General features: G+C 49.7%; 1 protein-coding gene across 1 annotated transcript in view; it reads left to right on the top strand.

The window, feature by feature from the left end:
* Positions 1 to 5,546: 5,546 nt before the first annotated feature.
* AIF1L (allograft inflammatory factor 1 like) overlaps positions 5,547 to 18,982 on the top strand; it is a 50,273-nt gene continuing 36,837 nt past the window's right edge. Inside the window, exons 1-2 of the mRNA XM_060250778.1 lie at positions 5,547 to 5,775; positions 5,909 to 5,970. Of these exons, the coding sequence (XP_060106761.1) occupies positions 5,745 to 5,775; positions 5,909 to 5,970 (93 nt within the window). The 5' untranslated portion in view covers positions 5,547 to 5,744. The remainder of the gene's footprint in view (positions 5,776 to 5,908; positions 5,971 to 18,982) is intronic.

Consider the following 18,982-nt stretch of genomic DNA (forward strand, 5'->3'; position numbering starts at 1 on the left):
TACTATAAGCTCGTGGAGGAATGGCTACATCAGGAGGGTGTGGCCAAATAGGCAAAGGAGATCCTGCTACCAAGAAAGCCTTGGGCGATGTGATGATGTCACTTCTGGATCCAGAGAGGGCCGAGGATCCTCCCACTGGCTGCCAGGTAGGCCCTGGCAACATTACTAGGGTTGCAAACCTCCAAGTAGTCTAGGGTGCCAGGGAGTCCCATAGCTAGGGGGAGGGGGTCGTGGGATTGGGGGGCCTTTAAATAGTGCAGGAGGCTGGTGACTGCTTCTGCCACCCCTCCTGCATAATTTAGACCCCACCGATTAGCTGATTTCTGGGCCCTGTAAATGGCACGGGATGGGCAGCGGCTGCACCGGGATGCCCCTCCCGTGTGATTGAAATCATGCAGGAGGGAGGCAGCAGCTTGGGGGTGAGGGCCCCCCCCCAAAAAAAAACTGTCAGGGGGCCAGACCCTGTGGGCCCCTGGTTAGCTACAGGCCTGACTCAAGAAATACCTGGGGACGGAGCCAGGAGCAAGGGTGTGAGAAGCACAATTGAACTCCAAAGGGAATTCTAGCCATTGCGTTTAAAGGGACTTTTAAATGCCTTCCCTCCTTTTGGAAGTAGAAAAGGCCAGTGGCACCTTCTTTGGGGGTTCGTAGCATTGGATCCCTTGGTCCAATCTTTTTGAAACTTTGGGGGGGAGAGTTTTGAGGAGAGGCCCCAGATGCTGTGCTGAAAATGTGGTGCCTCTACCTCTACAAACAGACCCCATAGATCCTGATGGGTCAATTCTCCATTCTACCCTATGGGAATCAGTCTCCATAGAGTGGAATGGAGTGGCCAGCAGACTATTCCCTCCCCCTCCCGCCCACTTTCTAATGGCCCTTTAGAGGGAGGAGGGCCTCTAAACCGGGGGATCCCCTGCTCCCACCTGGGGATTGGCAACCCTAAGGTAGTACCTGAAGGTCTCCTGCTATTACAGTTGGTCTCCAGGTGATTACGGTCACAGAATACGGCTGCTTTGGAGGGCAGAGCTGCCCATTCAACCATGTCAGAGTCCCAGGGTTGCCAATCCCCAGGTGGGGGCAGGGGATCCCCCGCTTTGGAGGCCCTCCCCCCACTTCAAGGTCATTAGAAAACAGGGGGGGGGGAATGTCTGCTAGGAATTCCATTATTCCCTATGGAGACCTATTCTCATAGGGAATAATGGAGAATTGATTCACAAGTATCTGGAGCTCTGGGGGGGGGTGGTGTTTGAGGTAGGGGCACCAAATCTTCAGCATAGCGTCCAGTGCCTCTCCCCAAAATACTGCCAACGTTTCAAAAAGATTGGACCAGGGGCTCCAGTTCTATGAGCCCCAAAAGAAGGTGCCCCTATCCTTCATTATTTCCTGTGGAGGGAAGGCATTTAAAAGGTGTGCGGTCCCTTTAAACGTACTGGCCAGAACTCCTTTTGGAGTTCAGTCATGCTTGTCACACCCTTGCTCCTGGCTTCACCCCCAAAGTCCCCTGACAAAGTCTCTGATTCAGAGAGAAGGGTGGGGTATAAATCTGTAATTCTTCTTCTTCTTCTTGGCTCTTATGTTAAGCAAGTTTGGCCACCCCTGCTGCACACTTCCACGGACACCCCACAGATCTAGCTGGTCTTGAGAAACAAGTCAAGCTGACTCACCTCTTAGGGCCACTGTGCTGAAATACGTGCAGACGGAGCAGCCTCTCGTCCCTGGCTAAGATATCCGGAGGAAGGTCACTCCTAATGGGCACTTTGGGGCTTCCAAGCTGTGATTCACCGCCTTGGCCTGGCCAAGCTGGGTGGGGGCTGCTGGAAGGGCTCGCCCAAACTCCAATTGTTTCTTTGCAAAGTAAAAGCCACCCCAACCCTGACAACGAGAAGACTGTTTGGAGCAGAATCTATTCCTAGGACTTTGGGGAACAATAACAATGAGAGAACAAGTTAGCTTGGAGACTTTCACTTTCTGCTTTTCAATTTGTTTTTTTGTAGCCCCGTGGATGGGCCTTTAAAGGGCTTTGTGAGCCAGAAAAAACAGGTCCCTGCCCCAAGGCGCTTGCAGGGACAGAGGGGACAAAGGAAATAAAGGTCACCCTTTCTCCCTCCTCTGAAGTTTCAGGGAAGGCCATATAAAAATCTCCATTTCAATGCAAAATACCCAGCACTCCAAACAATGACCTCATGCCTCCTGAATCCCAGCCTGTACAAACCAGCCCAAGCTGGAAGCTCATATGACATAGGAGGAAAACCCTCAGGCCAGACCCCGTTCCTGAGTCTCATGGGGAAGGGAGTTCCAGAGGCCAATAACGACCCCTAAGAAAAGGGCTCTTCGGCTGCGATCACACATATTAAATAATGCACCTTCAATCAACTTTCAATGCACTTTCCAACTGGATTTTGCCAGTTCACACAGGAAAATCCAGTTGGAAAAGTGTGTTAAAAGTGTGTTAAAAGTGTGTTTAAAGTGCATTATTTAATGTGTGTGAATGCAGTCTTAGTGTAGTGGTTGAGTGTGCAGATTCTTATCTGGGAAAACCGGGTTTGATTCCCCACTCCTCCACTTGCAGCTGCTGGAATGGCCTTGGGTCAGCCATAGCTCTTACAGAGCTGTCCTTGAAAGGGCAGCTTCTGGGAGAACTCTCTCAGCCCCACCCACTTTGCAGAGTGTCTGTTGCGGGGGGAGAAGATATAGGAGATTGTAAGCCGCTCTGAGTCTCTGATTCAGAGAGAAGGGCGGGGTATAAATCTGTAGTCATCTTCTTTTCACTTGCCCCAAAACTACAGGAGGTGGTGGCGGCCAGAAGCATAGCCAGCTTCAAGAGGGGTTTAGATAAAAATATGGAGCAGCAATATATTAAGCAAGTTTGGCCACCCCTGGTATATACAAATACTAGTAGCAAATCACACTGCATCAACAAAAAAGTACTATATGTCTATAAGTGAAGTCCATAGACTTTCAAACATTCCACAAGGGGAGACCACAGCTGACCAGCTGAAAACACCTTTTCTGGATATACTTAAGAGCAGCGGTCCTCAACCTTTTTGGCACCAGGGACCGGTTTTGTAGAAGACAATTTTTCCATAGACCGAGGGGCGGGCAATGGTTTTGGGATGATACAGTTGTGCACTTGATTTTGGTGTGTGGAGGTTAAGTGTGTGGACTCTTCTCTGGGGGGAACTGGGTTTGATCCCCCACTTCTCCACTTGCAGCTGCTGGAATGACCTTGGGTCAGCCATAGTTCTTGCAGAGTTGTCCTTGAAAGGGCAGCTTCTGGAAGAGCTCTCTCAGCCCCACCCACCTCACAGGGTGTCTGTGGTGGGGGAGGAAGATAAAGGAGATTGTGAGCCACTCTGAGATTCTTAGTGGAGGGCAGGATATAAATCCAATGTTGATTTCTTCTTAATATTATCATTACTACATTGTAATATATAATGAAATAATTATACAACTCATGGCTTGGTTGCTAACAGGCCACGGACCAGGGGTTTGGGACTCCTGCTGAAGAGCATTTTGTTATATTTTTCTTCCGTTCAAATGGCTGCTTCAACAGAACGGAATTTCTATGTTTCTAACGCCTGACACAGGGTTCACAGTGCTTATTAGGAATCCCCGGTTCTCAATGCCCAAGCAGTAAGGTTGCCAAGTCCAATTCAAGAAATATCTGGGGACTTTGGGGGTGGAGCCAGGAGGAAGGTTGTGACAAAGGGAGTTCTGGCCGGCACATTTAAAAGGACTGCACACCTTTTAAATGCCTTCCCTCCACTGAAAATAATGAAGGATAGGGACAACTTCTTTGGGGGCTCATAAAATTGGACCTCCTAGTCCAAAATTTTTGAAACTTGGAGGGTGTTTTGAGGAAAGTTGTTGGATGCTATGCTGCAAATTTGGTGCCTCTGTCTCAAAAAACAGCCCCCTCTGGTGTGATTTATATTCAGACACAATCAAGTTAGCATTTTTCATTGAATCCTGGCAGCCTGGAATTTACTCGGAAGTAAAGTTTCACCAAGAGTTGAACATGACTGAATGGCTGTGAGTTTTGCTAGGGTCAGGTCAATTTGTTTCATATTGAGCACACTGAGAACGTCAAGCCGCTGGCTTGAGCAGAAGGTATGCTGAAAGCAGTGGGATTTGTTTCTGGGAAAGCAGAGGTAGGATCAGGCCGTGCAGCTGGATTCTGTAGGAGTTGGTTCTGAGTAAGCTCTATTGAAAACTGGCTTGGGCAGCTGCATTTCAACACCGTCTAATGCTGCTGGCTTCCGTTCAGGTTACCAACCAACCTGCAGCATGAGCCCATCAAGGCTGCCAACTTCCTTATAATGCTGTGAGCTTTGGGTGAGTAACATGTATACATTGCAACCTTTTATGACATGTAATATGAATGGATTGTTTCATTTAAATGTTGGTTGTTATCAATGTCATTCCAGAGACACAACCACATGGTCAAAGAAGAAGATGTTCGAAACACGTGAAGATAGAAACCTAGGAAGCGTGTTACCACGTCACTGAATTTATACACATGGATCATCAACAGAAAAACAACGTTTAGTTCTTTCTTCTAAGCCTACATTTAATCCAAGAACTGTTGCCTTTGTAGGTCCAGTGTAATGCAAACCTTGCATGTTGTGCACAAAAGTATTTGCTGTTTAAACCTGGCAAAGTTCTTCTTAGAAGTAATTGTTAAAAAGTCGGTTGCGGTGCTTTCCCTTTAAATGGCGTGAACTGAAACACTAAATGCACTGCAGAGTAAAGTCAAGCACGGATATAATGTTTATGGAGAGTGTGTAATTCTTATATTAAGCTGCGATATGCTAGTTGTAATTATTGTTTGCAGGGCTTTCTTTGCAGAAAATGCCCAGCAGGAACTTATTTGCATATTAGGCCACACCCCTTTACATCAACTGTGTTTCACTCAGGGCTTTTTTGTAGAAAAAGCTCAGCAGGACCTCACCTGCTTATTAGGCCACACCCCCTCGCACCAAGCCAGCCGGAACTGCGTTCCTGTGCATTCCTGCTCAAAAAAAACCCTGATTGTTGGTTTGCCAAGTATATTGTTTCACAGCCTCCTCACGTTTTGCTCAACCTCCAGGTGCCGCCTGGAGATCTCCCAGAATTCCAACTGATCTCCAGACGACAAAGGTCAGGTCCCCTGGAGAAAACGGCAGCTTCTGAGCCTGGATTCTGTGGTCTGCTATCCCCACTGCACTCCCTCGTTTCCTCAAGCTCTGCCTTCCCCAAATCTCCAGGAATTCCATAAGCCAGAGTTGGCATCCCTCCTAGAGTGGCCAGCTTTTCAACCAAGCTCTGCTAACTAAGCCTTTCACAGCAGCCCCCTATGCAGGCGCTAATTCTCACAGTCCCCACACGGTGCAAAGCGTCACCAGTTGCTCTCAAACTCCACACAGCCGAGGGAGGGAGTTGGCCCTGCTAATCCCAGCCTGCCCCTTGAGCTCCCACCAGGAAGGGGTTAACTGTGTCAGTGCTTGGAACAGGTTGAGGCCCCGGCCGGGTTTCTGACTGGCTGCATTCTCTTCCAGCAGAGGGAAGTGTGAGGCACTCGGTCGCCTACAAGTCCCACTTCATGAATGGCTTCATTCAACAGTGCCGGGGCTGGGCAGAGAGCGTGAGCTAGTACTCCAGCGCCTGTTGCACTCTCTCCACCACTTCAGGCAGCAAAGAAGATCACTCCTAGCCAGGGGAGAAGGCTCTGCAACCCCTCTGGCCACACCGCCTGGGTCCCTAACATGTCCCTGATGCTCAACAATACCTATCAAGGTCAGTATCCCTGGACATGAGACCGTGCCAGGCTCCACTCGCACCTCGGCACGCTTAAGAGATGTGCAGAGCGTAAAGTAATCCTCTTTTCGGTTTGTTTCTTACTCTCTTCTTCTTTTCCCTCTTCACGCAGGGGGGAAAGCCTACGGATTACTGAAAGCCAAGCAGGAGGGGAGGCTGGAGGAGATCAACAAGGTGCGTGCGAGTCTTGCCTCGGCTATTTATATTTGCTGGACTGTGGTTAGCCTTGTCGTCTTTGGAAACTGCCCCTGGGGCTTTAACTGCCCGCTGGCCAGGAGCAAGCAGATCCGAAGACAGAGTCCCTGCTCTAAAAACGTCATCTGCTAGAGCCAGTTTGGTGTAGTGCCAGTTTGGTGTAGTGGTTAAGTGCACAGACTCTTATCTGGGAGAACTGGGTTTGATTCCCCACTCCTCCGCTTGCAGCTGCTGGAATAGCCTTGGGTCAGTCTCTCGGAGGAGTTGTCCTTGAAAGGGCAGCTGCTGTAATTGCTCTCTCAGTTCCACCTACCTCACAGGGTGTCTGTTGGGGGGGGGGGGAGGTAAAGGAGACTGTGACCGCTCTGAGATCCAGAGTATTGGGTGGGATATAAATCCAATATCTTCTTCATCTTCTAACTTCGGTGTGTAAGTACGGCACCTCAGGTGATGGTTCTTTCTTCTTGGCCAGCTGGTTACCCTGGAAAGGCCATGATTTCTATTGTGCACGGTGGGCTACAGACTGACATATATCTGGTATATTTTTTAATCCCACCCTCTTCCGAGGAGTTTGGGGCTGTGGGCTTCTCTCAGCCCCCTTTCACTTTACCCACACTACAACCCAGCGAGGTAGGTTACATGGGGAATGTATGTTTGGCCCAAGGTCGCCTAGTGAGTTTCTGTGTCACAGCTGGAATTTGAACCCAGGTCACTGCGGTCCCAGTCCAACTACTACACCACAGTAGATCACGACAAAGATCGTGCTGGATAAACTGAGTCTCTGCCCTGGAGGTTTAGAAAGGGAAGTGAGGACAGGGGAGGACAGACACAAGTGCAGTGAGCGATGTTCCCTTGAAGCTGTGGAGTCGTGTGAGCAAAAATTCTACTTTTGTGAGCTACTAGCATTAAAGTTGTGCGCTGCTGGCATTAAAGTTGTGAGCTACTGCATAAATGAGTGTGCTCTGGGGCCGTTTTTCCTGAGCTGAGACAAAAATGTGTGAGCTGGAGGCTAAAAAACTGTGAGCTAGCTCACGCTAACTCAGCATAGAGGGAACACTAGTCGGGAGATGTACTTAGGTTTCTGCCCAGCTGGAAACTGCAACTGAGTGTCTTTGGGGAAAAGCGGGCTTTTAGAAGTGATGGGAGGGAAGGAAGGAAGGAAGGAAGGAAGGAAGGAAGGAAGGAAGGAAGGAAGGAAGGAAGGAAGGAAGGAAGGAAGGAAGGAAGGAAGGAAGGGGGAAAATGCCACATGATGGGGAAAGGATTTTAAGGTATCAGGGGTACGGGCAGGAGTTCAACAGGGCTTTCATGGAATTTAACCTTTGCTTTGCTCTCTGGGGACCATCCCTAAGGTGTGTCAGGGGTGGGGGAAGTTGTGCAGAGTTGGAGGATCAGGTCACTGGCTGAATCAGAACAGAGAGGGGGGGCTAAAGGGCCTAAAGAGTGACCACTCCCGAGGGCGCGGGCTGCAATCTCTTGCATTGTCTTGCCTCTGTGTCCCGCCTCTGTTTGTTGGTCCCCCCACCCTTAGCCCTGAGTGCGTTAGTACAAGTGTGGATGTGCATTTATATCTGCCAACTTCATGCATCCAAAGAAGTGGGCTCAGATCCACTAACAGTCCTCCAGCAACAAATCTGCTAGCCCAGGGGTGGCCAAACGTATTTAACGTAAGAGCCACATAGAATAATCGTCAGATATTTGAGAGCCTCAAGACATGAATGTCAGATGTTTGAGAGCAGGAAGGAAGGAAGGAAGGAAAATAGATGGGAGGAGAGAGGGAGAGGTGGAAAGAAAGCAACTTTAACTTTAAATGCATTCTCCAAGCCAGGGGTCCCCAACCACTGGGTCATGGACAGGTACCGGTCCATGGCCTACTAGCAACCGGGCTGTGGAGTAAGGCAGAGCAGCCCCACACTAAAGAGGTGGCACAGCCTTGGAGGGAAGCCACACCACCTCTTTCGTCTGCCCGGTCCCAGGCCACCAGAAGGGGCAGCACTGCTGTGACCTTAACCTACCCCTCATTTATAGACCTCCACCAATCAGCTGATTGGCAGTGGTCTTTAAATGGGAGGGGGAGGCAGAAACAGCCCCAGTCTCCCCCCCACTTAAAGACCTCCCTCCCCCGGGGAGGCAGGGATGTGGTGTGGGCAGGGGGGCAGCCTGGGTGGCAAAAACCCCAGCGCCGCTTCTCCCACTGATCCGTGGAAAGAAAGTCTTCCATGAAACCGGTCCCTGGTGCCAAAAAGGTTGGGGGCCACTGCTCCAAGCCACTGGCTGGCTTGGCTTGGGGAAGTGATTTAAAGAGACAAATGCCTTCTCCAAGCTGGCTGATGGGGCTGTGGGGGCTTCGAGAGCCGCACAGTATGTGTGAAACCGCCACATGTTGCTCTTGAGCCACAGTTTGGCCACCCCTGTACTAGCCCTTCAGATACCACAAAACTCCATTTTGCAGTGCAGGTGGACATCTGCTTGCTCTTCTGCTTGCAGAGGAGTAACAGATCCTCGCGTGCAGAAACGGCTTGATTCGGTCTCTCCCCTTGGCTTCCTGGCCGGGATCTTGTCTGCTGACTGACAGACAGACATTCAACAGTTGGTGTCCCGCCCCTGTCCAACTCATTCTTATGGAGGACCCCTGAATTGCTGAATACGCTTTGCTGTTCACGTCACCAGTGCCTGGCTTAAAAAAAAAAAAAAAGTAATAAAAAAGAGATCTTGTTGAGATTACCAGTGAAGGGGTTGGAAGTGACTGGTTTACTGAATGCGTTATACAAAGCTGAGATTTTTTTGTGGAAGTAGCAGAAAGATCCTGATCTATGCTGACAGTGAATGGGGAGTAATAATTAACTTCGATATGATGCATGTGAGAGTTCAAATGTGGTGCCTCGTTTCTGCAGACTTTAAGACAATCTTGCAAGGTAGGCCAGTGTTATATTGGAGACGGGGACAATTTGAAAGAGCGGGCTTCCGTAAGGCCAGTGGCTTTCATGGCAGAGATGAGATTATGCACCAGGGATCTCAGCTCTTAAAAGGTAAAGGTAGCCCCCCGTGCAAGCACCAGTTGTTTCCGACTCTGGGGTGACGTTGCTTTCACAATGTTTTCACAGCAGACTTCTTTTTTTTATAGCCAGTTTATTTTTTTTTTCAACAATAAAACAATTTATTGAAGCTTGCTTGCAGTACAAAATACTTGCAAAAACAAATTGTTACAGCAATATAGTACATTCAAACACCCCCAACACCATTCCCACCCCCCACCACCAAGAGCTTAAGGGGAGTTACCAAAACATAAATTCAGATTCCTCATTTCAATTCCCACACTTTTTATCCATAGATACAGAGGGTTCCAAATCTTTTTACAAGCCGAGTAAGACTGTCCTCTTAATTTCATTGTTAGTATATCTAGTTCTACTGTCTCTAATAGCTTTTGCACAAACTCATCCCTTTCTGGGATTTTTGCAACCTTCCAGTACCTGGCATATAGAATTCTAGCCACGGTGACAATATATAACAAACTTTTTTTTCTAATTTGGAGCCAGGAACAAGGGTGTGACAAGCATAATTGAACTCCAAGGGAGTTCTGGCCATCACATTTAAAGGGACAGCACACCTTTTTCAATTCCTTCCTTCCATAGGTAATAATGAAGGATAAGGACACCTTCTTTTGGGGCTCATAGAATTGGACCCCCTGGTCCAATCGTTTTGAAATTTAGAGGGTATTTTGGGGAGAGGCACTAGATGCTGTACTGAAAATTTGGTGCCTCTACCTCAAAAAACAGCGCCCCCACAGCCCCAGATACCCGCAGATAAATTCCCCATTATTTTCTATGGGAATAAATCTCCATAGGGAATAACAGAGTTCCCAGCAGACATTTCCCTTCCCTCCCCCCCCCCCCCCGCTTTCTGATGACCCTGAAGCGGGGGGGAGGGCCTCCAAACCGGGGGATCCCCTGCCCCCACCTGGGGATTGGCAACCCTATGCCAGTCTGAGTAGACAATACTGACTTTGATGGACTGAGGGTATGATTCAGTAGAAGGCAGCTTCATATGTTCATATGTCTGCCTTTTTTGTTTTGCATCCCCAGTAGGGTTGCCAATCCCCAGGTGGGGGCAGGGGATATTCTAGTTTGGAGGCCCTTCCCCCACTTCAGGGTTATCAGAAGGCAGGGGGGGGGGGAAATGTCCACTGGGCACTCCATTATTCCCTATGGAGACCAATCCCCATAGGGTATAATGGAGAATCTATCCAAGGGTATCAGAGGGTCTGGGGAGGGCTGTTTTTGAGGTAGAGGCACCCGATTTTCAGCATAGCATCCGGTGCCTCTCCCCAAAAGACCCTCCAAGTTCCAAAAAGAGTGGACCAGGGGGTCCAATTCTGTGAGCCCCAAAAGATGGTGCCTCTATCCTTCATAATATCCAACGGAGGGAAGGCATTTAAAAGGTGTGCAGTCCCTTTAAATGTAATGGCCAAAACTCCCTTCAGAGTTCAACCTTGCTTGTCACACCCTTGCTCCTGGCTCCACCCCCCCCCAAGTCTCCTGGCTCCACCCCCAAAGCCCCCCACAGATATTTCCCGAGTTGGACCTGGCAACTCTAGTCCCCCCAACAGCCGCCTCATGAAATCTGGTCGACTTCAATGATGCAATAGGCAGGTTTCCAACCCCCCTCTGCTCAGCTGCCTTTCAACGTTACGTAATCAGTAGATTAAACTTTGGTGTCAACTCATGAGGGGTGGAAAAACCTGCTTGGAAAACACAGAAATGTTGCAGAAGAGGATTTTCTAAAAATGAAAGATACTTTTGAGAGATCTGAGACTTCATAAATCTTCCGCTCTGCTTTTTCTGGAAGGGCGGCTGTTTCACCTCACGCAAGGTCACGGAAGGTGGCGTCCATCCAGGCAAGGGGGTTGAGTTAGGGCAGGGGTAGCCAAACTTGCTTAACATAACAGCCACAGAGAATAAACCTCTGATGTTTGAGGGAGGGAAGGAAGGAAAATAAATAGATGGGGGAGGGAGGAGGGCAGAAGGGGTGGAAAGAAAGCAACTTTAAATGCATTCTCTAAGCCACCAGCTGACTTGCCTTGGAGAAGTGATTTAAAGAGACAAATGCCTTCTCCAAACCAGCCAGCAGGGCGATGGGGGCTTTGAGAGCCACGTGGTATGTGTAAAAGAGCCACAGTTTGGCCACCCCTGAGTTAGGGGCGTGGCTTGATCAGCCTGGGGTTCCAGAAGTTGCAGGGAACAGCAACAGCACAAAAGCGGGATGAATTCTATTGTAGGCGACCCTGAGGGTCAGCGAGAGTCAGACCTTCGTGTGGCCAGGGTTAAAGGGCTGTCACCTTGGAAAGCCCTAGATTATCTGGCACCGTAGGCAAAGCTAACTTCTGGCGCCCCCTCCCCTGCACTGATAACTTCACCGAGTCACATGGGGGGTTGCCAAATTTGGTGACCCCAGCAGGCTAGCGCCCTAGGCGATCGCCTAGTTTGCCTAGTGGCAGGGTCGTCCCGGATCTTGAGCAGATTAACTGGCAAGCGATTCCAGCTGAGCCCAATCGGATTTATTCCTAAGCGAAGTGTAAGCAGCGAGCGTGAATTTAAGACTTCGTTTTCTGCACACGGGCAATGACAGTAATCCAGAGAAAGGAAGGTGCTCAGATAGGGTTCCCATCCTCCAGGTGGGGCCTGGAGATCTCCCAGGATTACATCTGATTTCTGGACAACAGAGCTGAGTTCCCCTGGAGCAAAAGGCTGCTTTGAAGGATGACGGCATCCTACCCCACTTTATGGCATTCTACCCCACTTAGATCCCTCCTCTCCCAAAGCGCCACTCCCAGTTTCCCAAACCAGAGTCAGCGATTATATCCTAGATCTACCCTCCCCCCCCCTGCCCCGGTAGCTGGTGGAACAGGTAAGCTGGAACAGGAAGCACGTAAACTGGAAGCAGGGATTTTTTTGTAGCAGGAACTCCTTTGTATATTAAGCCACGCACCCCTGATGTAGCCAGTTCTCCTGGAGCTTATAGTAGGCCCTGAACGAAGAGTCCTGTAATTGGAGGATTGGCTACCTAAGAGGGGTGTGGCCTAATATGCAAAGGAGTTCCTGCTGCAAAAAAAGCTCTGGCTGGAAGTGTTGCCAGGCTGCCGCCCAGAAATTCCCCTGGAGTGTGGAATCATAGAGTTGGAAGGGGCCCCCAGGGCCATCTAGTCCAACCCCCTGTACAATGCAAGAAACTCACAAATACCTCTGTCTGGATGCCGCACCTTTGGCTCACCCTCCAGACTCGACCCAACCCCTTCCAGCTAGGAGAGAGTCTCCTACCTGCAACCACCAAGCTGTCAAGTCAACCACTGTACCTTCCTGCTACAAGGATGTCCTACCTGGTATCCTGGCCCCGCCTCAAGAAAATAGGGTGGCTTTTCCAATTAAACTCCCAGAGCTGGCTAGTCCGCCAGGGGCTTCGTGGCTGTTCTCTGATGTTCTGAAACACCCGTCCAGTTTGGGACTTTCTGCTGTTAAACAGTTTGGGGTAGGGTTGCCAATCCTCAGGTGGAGGCAGGGGATCCCCCTGTTTGGAGACCCTCCCCCCACTTCAGGGTCATCAGAAAGCAGGGTGGGGGAGGGAAATGCCTGCTGGGTACTCATGATTCCCTATGGAGACTTATTCCCATAGGAAATAATGGAGAATTGATCTGCGGGTATCTGGGGCTCTGCGGGCCCTGTTTTTTGAGGTAGAGGCATCAAATTTTCAACATAGCATCCAGTGGCTCTCTCCAAAATACTCCCTAAGTTTCAAAAAGATTGGACCAGGGGGGTCTAATTCTATGAGCCCCTAAAGAATGTGACCCTATCCATTATATCCTATGAAAGGAAGGCATTGAAAAGGTGTGCAGTCCCTTGAAATGTGATGGCCAGAACTCCCTTTGAAGTTCAATTATGCTTGTCACACCCTTGCTCCTGGCTCCACCCCCAAAGTCTCCTGGCTCCACCCCCAAAGTCCCCAGATATTTCTTGAATTGGACTTGGCAACCCTAGTTTGGGGGTTGGTGGAGGAAGGGGACAGGGGATGTAAGGACGAAAATTTAAGGGAAGTGACGCCCAAGCACCAGGGAGGAAGAGCTCGCTGCCAAAAGAGAGAGAGGTACAGAGAGAGAGAAAAGAAGGCTTGAGCAGTGCCCGACAGGAGTACCAGGTGTTGAGAGCCAGTTTGGTGTAGTGGTTAAGGGCGTGGACTCTTATCTGGGAGAACCGGGTCTGATTCCCCACTCCTCCACTTGCATCTGCTGGAATGACCTTGCGTCAGCCATAGTTCTCGTAGGAGTTGTCTTTGAAAGGGCAGCTGCTGTGAAAGTCCTCTCAGCCTCACCCACCTCACAGGGTGTCTGGTGTGGGGGGAGAAGATATAGGGGATTGCAAGCCACTCTGTGTCTCCGATTCAGAGAGAAGGGTATAAATCTGCAGTTCTTCTTCTTCTTCTTGACAACCTCCCTGCTGTCATCTGAAGTGCTGCACCCAGACCTTAAATCGCATCCTGAAGCTGTCACCCTCGCCCTCCACCCAGCCTGAGTCCAGGAAGTCGGACAACCTCTCCCCACACACATATCCCCCCAGTGACACCTGTTTTTTTTTTATTTACTTATTTGTTTTAGTCTATTTCTATCCCGTCCATTCCCCGTTGGGCTCAGGGCAGAGTACAACATACGATAAAACAATAAAATACAATAAAAACATTTTATAAACAGACAACTCAACAGCACTCAGAAAATAAACCATAATCGCATATTGCCCACCCTGGCCCTCTCACACATCATGATATCCCATAGCGATGGCAGATATTGTTTATAGCACAGGTGACAGCACTGGCAGGGGAGGCCAACCAGATCAAGAATAGACGCCCGCAGCCTCAACTAAAAGCCTGGCAGAATAGCTCCATTTTACAGGCCCTACGGAAGGCTAATAAGCCAGGAAGGGCCCGGATCTCTGTAGGGAGCTGATTCCACCAGGTCGGGGCCAGGACTGAAAAAGCCCTGTCCCTAGTTGAGGCAAGGTGGGAGTCTCTTGGGCTAGGGACGGCCAACAGGCAATGACCCTGTGAAGTGAACTCGTAAGCTGGAAGATGATGCAGCCATGGTTCCTTGTGTCCTTTCAGCTGCCTAGATGTAGCATCTAGCTCAAGTCCAGTCATGCCGCATGACAGGAGGGGGTGGAATCCAGTGGGAGAAACCACAGCTGTTTCATTCCTCCCTTTCAGCCGTGGCCTCTAGCCAACGAGCACGCCCCAGGCAGGTTCCGAGAGAGCCAGGGCGGCACAGTGCTTAGAGGGCTCAGGGAGGCCCTGGTTCAAATTCGTACTCAGCCTACGACTTGGGGATGACTTCGAGCCAAAAGAAGACACAACATCCGTGTCAATCAAAACATTGCGACAGATTTTTTGTCATTTTGGTTGGGTGTGATAAAAGTGTGACGCGGACGTTGCGGTTGGCTTTGTGTGGGCTGACGCAGCTGGCTGCGCCTGTTCTGTCTTGGGGCCAGTTGATTCCCCTCCCTCTCGCTGACCTTGGAGGATTTTTATAGGGATAAAATGCCACCTCAAGCTAGCGATGCGGGGCCCCCCCGGCCACCACAGGAAGGCATTCTTAACCACTGCCCACCAGCTATAAGTAGCTCTGCTCAATGTACCTAGGGTTGCCAAGTCCAATTCAAGAAATATCTGGGGACTTTGGGGTGGAGCCAGGAGACTTTGGGGGTGGAGCAAAGATCAAGGCTGTGACAAGCATAATTGAACTCCAAAGGCAATTCTGGCCATCACATTTAAAGGGATGGCACACCTTTTCAATTCCTTCCTTCCATAGGAAATAATGAAGGATGGGGGCACCTTCTTTTGGGGCTCATAGAATTGGACCCCCTGGTCCAATCTTTTTGAAACTTGGGGGGTATTTTGGAGAGAGGCAATAAATGTTATACTGAAAATTTGGTGCCTCTACCCCAAAAAACAGCCCCCCCAAAGCCCCAGATACCTGCAGATCAATTCTCCATGATTTTCTATGGGAATAAATCTCCATAGGGAATAATAGAGTTCCCAGCAGACATTTCCCTCCCCTCCCCCCACTTTCTGATGACCCCGAAGCGGGGGGAGGGTCTCCAAACCGGGGGATCCCCTGCTCCCACCTGGGGATTGGCAACCCTAACTGTACCCCATTCCTTTGTCTGATGGAGCACGCAAGCATACGAAAGCTTACATTCTCAATAAAACTTTGTTGGTCTTAAAGGTGCTAGGGGACTCCTACTTTGTTAAACTGCTGGATTAGCATTTATCAGCCGGCTTGATTGTGTTAACCAGGGTTTCAACAGACCAGAAACTGTTCTTAGCCACTACAGATATTCAAGTTGCGCAAGCTGACCGCTATCATCAGTTTCTGCTATTGTGAGGGAGCATTCACGAGTGCGCTTATCTGGTATATTCTTGCATCCTAACTCTAAACACCACAAGTGATGCCTCGTGCTTTTCATGACTTCTGCAATTCCCTTATTACAATTATTCCTCCTCTGTGTACATTTCCGCTTTGAATTCGTTTTCACAGATTGGATGATAAGGTCCGTAGCCCACCAAAGATTCTGCATCAATAAATGGGATAGGAGGAGAGTTTTATGGATACCATGGACTGCCAAAATGATGAAGTGGATTCTAGATCAAATTAGGCCTAGAAGTGAAAATGACTCAACTTTGGCTGTTGTGCTTTGGTCACATTAGTTGAAAACAAGAGTCACTAGAAAAGATGAGGTGGGTAGACATGTCTTTAGCAGTAGAAAAGAGCAAGAATCCAGCAGGACCTTAAAGACTAACAAAATGTGTGGCAGGAGAAGAACTTTCGTGAAGAGGTGAGCAGTAACTCACAAATGCTCGTACCATGTAGGGCTGCCAATCCCCAGGTGGGGGCAGGGGATCCCCCAGTTTGGAGGCCCTCCCCCCACTTCAGGGTCATCAGAAAGCAGGGGGGAGGGAAATGTTTGCTGGGCACTCCATTGGAGACCGATTCCCACAGGGTATAATGGATAATTGATCTGCGAGTATCTGGAGCTCGGGGGGTCTTGTTTTTTGAGGTAGAGGCACCAAACTTGCAGCATAGCATCCCGTGCCTCTTGTCAAAACACCCTCCAAGTTTTAAAAGAATTGGACCAGGGGGTCCAATTCTATGAGCGCCAAAATTAGGTGCCCCTATCCTTCATTATTTCTAATGGAGGGAAGGCATTTAAAGGTGTGCGGTCCCTTTAAATGTGATGGCCAGAACTCCCTTTGGGGTTCAATTGTGCTTGTCACAGCCTTGCTCCTGGCTCCACCCCAATGTCTCTTGGCTCCACCTCAAAAGTCTCCTGGCTCCGCCCCAAAAGGCCCCAGATATTCCTTGAATTGGACTTGGCAACCCTAGTACCTTGCCACAAGTTTTGTTGGTTTTCAAGGTGCTACGGGACTCTTTTCTACTGGATATGCAATAACGCTAGGAAAAGTTAAGACAGTAGGAAAAGAGAAGAACCCAAAACCGGATAGTCTGACTCAACCAAGGAGGCCAGGATTTTCAGTCTACTGAGTAAGGGCGTTTTCGCACTTACCTTACGCCGGAGCGACGTCCCTCTTCAGCGCGCAGCGTCTGCGCGGATTTCGCACTAATTGCTCCGCAGAACCTGGAAGAGCCGCAAAGTCCCGCAGCTTTTGCGTCGCAAATGTAAACCGCCAAAAACCAGTTTACATTTGCGACGCAAAAGCCGCGGGACTTTGCGGCTCTTCCGGGTTCTGCGGAGCAATTAGTGCGAAACCCGCGCAGACGCTGCGCGGTGAAGAGGGACGTCGCTCCGGCGTAAGGTAAGTGCGAAAACGGTCTGTTAATGACAGTCCATTTGGGAGGTCATTAGTTCATACTCAGAAGCTATTTTACATAAATCAGAAGCTCCCTTAGGGCACTTAACACACACGCTTGACAGTGTCATCATAAGTCATTCCTTCTTGTTTTTACTGCTAGCCCAGAAAGTTCCTGTAATGCAGCGCTATCTCTAAATGGTGGCGACTTACAGCAAATGTAAAGCCATTTCAAAATGGCCCCCGCTCAGAGGCAGAATCTCCGTTCACTTAAATGAAGCTAGGTCTCCTTGTTCAGACAGCGCTAGATGGCTGCTGCATTAACTCCAGCCATATTTCACTCGAGAGCCAGCCCGCTGTCGTGGTTAGAAAATCAGGCCAGTACTAGGAAGACACAGCTTCAAATTCCCACACTGTCACAAAGCTCACCAGGTGACCTTCAACCTCACCTTGTTGTGAGGATAAAACTGGAGGAAAGCAGATCCTCGTATGCAGCCCTGAACTCCTTAGGGGAAGAAGGAGGTAGAAGGGAATAAATGAAAAGCCGTCTGTATGCTTCGCTCTGCCACTTCAAGGGGTGTGCCCCTTCCGGCTACTCTTTTTGCTGTGCTGTGTCCCATATGAGCCTAAGGAGAAGCTAAAGAGTTTTTTCTCCACCTTGATTGAAAGGGGCAGTGGGGGGTGGTTTGCTGCTGCTGGAATTTGGGATACCACTTCTTTTTTGTACCAGACCATGTTCTTGTGCCTCTAACATGGGGGTCCCCAGCTTTCTTGAATCTGTGGGACCTTGTGAAATTCTGACACAGAGTGGTAACCCCAACAGCAAAATGGCTGACTCAGGAGGTAGATCCACAGTTTGCCAGCCCCCAGGTTGGGGCCTGGAGATCTCCTGGAATTATGACTGATCTCCAGGTGACAGAGATCAGTTCCCCTTAGGGTTGCCAAGTCCAACTCAAGAAATATCTGGGGACTTTGGGGGTGGAGCCAGGAGACTTTGGGGGGTGGAGCCAGGAGCAAGGGTGTGACAAGCACAATTCAACTCCAAAAGAAGTTCTGACAATCACATTTGAAGGGACCGTGCTCCTTTAAAATGCCTTCCTTCCATAGGAAATAATGGAGGATAGGGGTGCTTTTGGGGGGGCTCACAGAATTGGACCCCCTGGTCCAATCACTTTGAAACATGCGGGATATTCTGAGGAGAAGCATTGGATGCTATGCTGCAAATTTGGTGCCTCTACCTAAAAAAACAGCCCCTCTAGAGCCCCAGACATCCATGGATCAATTCTCCATTATATCCTGTGGGAATCGGTCTCCATAGGGAATAATGGAGTGCCCAGCAGACATTTCCATTCCCCCAACCCGCTTTCTGATGACCCTGAAGCGGGGGGAGGGCCTCCAAACTGGGAATCCCCTGCCCCCACTTGGGGATTGGCAACCCTAGTTCCACTGGGGGAAATGGCAGGCTTTGAGAGTGGACTCTATGGAATTATACCCTGCTGAGCTCTCATTCCTACCCAACCCCCGCCTTCCTCAGAAGGCTTGTCAGGTGCCTTCCTCCTTCCAGCAAGGGGATTTGAGGGGTGTTCAAGGGGTGGGTGGGGGTGTTGGCAACATGCTGATGTCACTTCCTGAAGTTATGCCATGTCACATCGGCAGTGTTGGGGCAATATCTGTGGTAAAAATGACTATAAACCATAGAGTTTTGCCACTCTGGACCTGGATAGCCCAGGCAAGCCTGATCTCATCAGATCTCAGAAGCTTAGCAGAGCTGACTCTGGCAAGAACTTGGATGGGAGACCTCCTTGGGATACCAGTAATCAGGAGGGCAGGGGCAGGCTTTATTCAGCCACCTCTCTGAATATCCTCCAGACCCACTGTTGTGTCTTGCATTTCAGTCCTGAAATTACAACACAGCGGATGCTACGGAGGTGACCAGTGGAAGTCCACTGGTCCCCGGATGTAGCTCCGCAAATACGCTCCGCCAATCAAGATCTGTGGCGGAAAGTTTAACTGGCCAGGATTGGACCTGGCCCGACTGAGGGTTATTCCGGGATATGTATATAATCGGGACCTGGTCCGCGTTGCCTTGCCTTGTGATGTACTCGCTAATAAAGCATGTTGTCTTCAACACATCTCATCACTCAGT

Source organism: Heteronotia binoei, chromosome 12 (genome assembly GCF_032191835.1).
Source record: "Heteronotia binoei isolate CCM8104 ecotype False Entrance Well chromosome 12, APGP_CSIRO_Hbin_v1, whole genome shotgun sequence".
In the NCBI taxonomy this organism is placed as follows: Eukaryota; Metazoa; Chordata; class Lepidosauria; order Squamata; family Gekkonidae; genus Heteronotia; species Heteronotia binoei.